Raw genomic sequence first — 2,651 nt, forward strand, 5'->3', positions numbered from 1 at the left:
CATCCATCCATCCACCCATCCATCCACCAATCCATCCACCCACCATCCATCCATCCATCCATCCATCCATCCATCCATCCACCCATCCATCCACCCATCCATCCACCTATCCATCCACCCACCATCTATCCATCACCCATCCATCCATCCATCCATCCATCCATCCATCCATCCATCCATCCACAGGAGGACACATGGCATGGGCTGCCCCCTTCTGGATGCCGTGCATAAGGTTGTCAAGGATTTGTAGGGATGAACATTTTTATTTTTGTTGAGCAGATATCTGGGAGTGGAGACTCCATGATTAATCCTTTGAGGGTGGAGTAGCCTTTCACTGACCTTCTCTGAAACAGACAGGGTTTCTCAGCTATGGAGCCAGTCCTGGAACTCATTCTGTAGATTGGGTTGGTCTTGAACTCATAGAGGTCCCCCTGCCTTTGCCTCTTGAGTGCTGGGATTTAAGGCATGCACCACCACTGCCCGGCCTTTCTTCCTTCTTTCCTTTTTTCCTTCCTTTTCCTTCCTTCCTTCCTTTCTTTTTTTGCCTTTTTTGTTAGTATCAGGGTCTTGGGTTCTTGACTCCAATTTATCCCGTACTCTCAGAGATCGGCCTACTTCTCAGATTAAAGCTCTGTATACCACATCGGCTTTCGTCCTCCCTTCATGGCAATTGTCACTTATGTTTAGTAATATACTTTTGGGGGGCCTCACCGAGAAGCTGACTCCCAAGCAGTGACCTAAGAAGGCCAAGCAACGAAGCTATGCAAACGCTTCGGATAGGATGGAGTTTGGGGTGTTGGGGAGGCAACAGAAAGTCAGTGAGGCTGGAGTAGAGAAGGCTGCAGGTACCTGGCAGGACGTGGGGGGGAGGCGGGGGTGGGGAGGGTGCATGGTGGAGGGCGGGAACTGAGAGAGGTGGGAAGGACAGACACTCACTGATCCGCTCAGCCACAAAGGCCAGAAGGCTGCTGCTGGCACCGCTGGGATGAAGCGCAGTGACATTTAACACGTAGGGCACCGTGGAGAACAGGTGCACGTGGGGGATGGTACAGCACGTAGCCTCGGGGGTAGACTGTAGGCAGGGCTGGCTCTGCTGCTGGGTGGCCACACCGAGCCTGCGTGGGAAGCACCGTGAGGGGTCGCAAAGGGCATCTAGGTGTCCGCGGGGTCCCGGTCTACGCACAGCAGACCGTGGGACCCTGACACGGTCAGGGGGACACCGAGTTCTGAAGAACTCCCTAGATTACCCACATCCCACACTTGTTCTGTTGTTTCAGAGACAGGTTCCCGTGGGTCCCAGGCTGCCTCCAACCCCGAGTGGAGTGGAATATTGGAATCTGTTAGTTCCCCTTCGTCGTCCTGGCCCCTCTCCATTCTCTGACCTGTAAGTGGCGATGAAGGACGTGGGTCTGGTGGAGTTGGGAGCCCCCAACGGCGTCCAGGAGCAGTCCACAGCCACAGGGTACCGAGAGGCGTGGCATCGCACCCTGGGCTGGCTCAGAGCAGCTAGGGCGGGAGAGACAGGAACGTGAGCTTCCAGGAGCCTCACAGGTCTCTGTCATGTGTGGAAGCATGAGCTCCTTACAAACCCCCAGAGCCTCAACAGAGCCCATTTTCTAGATGAGAAAACTGAGTTTCCTCCTTCTTTTCTCTCTCTCATCCTTCCTTCCTTGCTTTTCTAAAAAAAATATTTCTTATAGTTTATTTAACTTTATTTTATGTTTTATATGAAGGTGTCAGAACCCCTGGAACTGGATCTACAGACAGTTGTGAGCTGCCATGTGGGTGCTGGGAATTGAACCCTGGTCCTCTGGAATAGCAGTCAGTGCTCTTAACCACTGAGCCATCTGTCCAGCCCCCCCCCCCCTTCTTCTTCTTCTTCTTCTTCTTCTTCTTCTTCTTTTTTTTTTAAAGGCGGGTCTCCTGCAGCTTTAGGCTGGCCTCGAACTCACTAGTAACTGCAAATGGCCTTGAACTCCACTGCTTCCTGCCTCAGCCTCATGAGTGCCCTGCGCCAGGTGTGCACTATCGTGCCCAGCATCTCTGAGAGTTTCAGACCCACACTTGAGTCACAAAGGTGACACTTGAGGGTTGCTGAGAGTTAACTGTTGATCTCCCCAAACCTCTAAGTTCAACGGTACCTCTCCTGGGTAAACAAGACTTTGCCTCTCTGTGCCTCAGTTTCCCCATCCCTATAGCGGAATGGGAACAGATCCCACTGGTATAGGTAGGTGTGAGTTCCTACCCGATTCCAGATATAACCTAAGACTGAAAGCGAAGGTCTGGTCCCCTTGGCCCAGGTACCCTAGTCCCCAGTGTGACCACCTACCTGTCCCTGCATTGCCAGGGGAGCAGCTAGCCCAGAGGGCAAGTGACAGGAGGAGCCGCCGGGACATGCCTGTGTGGTTCTATTCTCCAGACTCGCCGGAGAAGGGACAAAGGACCGTTCCTGTCCTGGAAGCCTTGTCCTGATGAGGATCTGCCCAGCGCAGCTCAGTAGCCCAGTGTGTGGAGCGGAGCAGGAGACGGCGATGGTGACAGTCCAGACTCTTTCACCGACTGCCCCGTGTGTGAGTGTGAAAGGCCTTGAGGTGGGGGCAGGGAGAGGGCCCCAAAAGGGAGAAGTCACTGGGTGGCCTTACTTCCTGCTG

At 53.8% G+C, this 2,651-nt stretch overlaps 1 protein-coding gene across 1 annotated transcript in view; it reads right to left on the reverse strand.

Annotated features, from left to right (window-relative positions):
* The window catches only part of Ebi3 (Epstein-Barr virus induced 3), a 3,998-nt gene extending 1,596 nt beyond the window's left edge, over positions 1-2,402 (reverse strand). Inside the window, exons 1-3 of the mRNA XM_005357895.2 lie at positions 2,330-2,402; positions 1,383-1,506; positions 937-1,115 (exon numbers count right to left, since the gene is read on the reverse strand). Of these exons, the coding sequence (XP_005357952.1) occupies positions 937-1,115; positions 1,383-1,506; positions 2,330-2,396 (370 nt within the window). The 5' untranslated portion in view covers positions 2,397-2,402. The remainder of the gene's footprint in view (positions 1-936; positions 1,116-1,382; positions 1,507-2,329) is intronic.
* Between the last annotated feature and the right edge of the window lie 249 nt (positions 2,403-2,651).

The sequence above is a fragment of the Microtus ochrogaster genome, chromosome 22, assembly GCF_000317375.1.
Source record: "Microtus ochrogaster isolate Prairie Vole_2 chromosome 22, MicOch1.0, whole genome shotgun sequence".
Lineage (NCBI taxonomy): Eukaryota > Metazoa > Chordata > Mammalia > Rodentia > Cricetidae > Microtus > Microtus ochrogaster.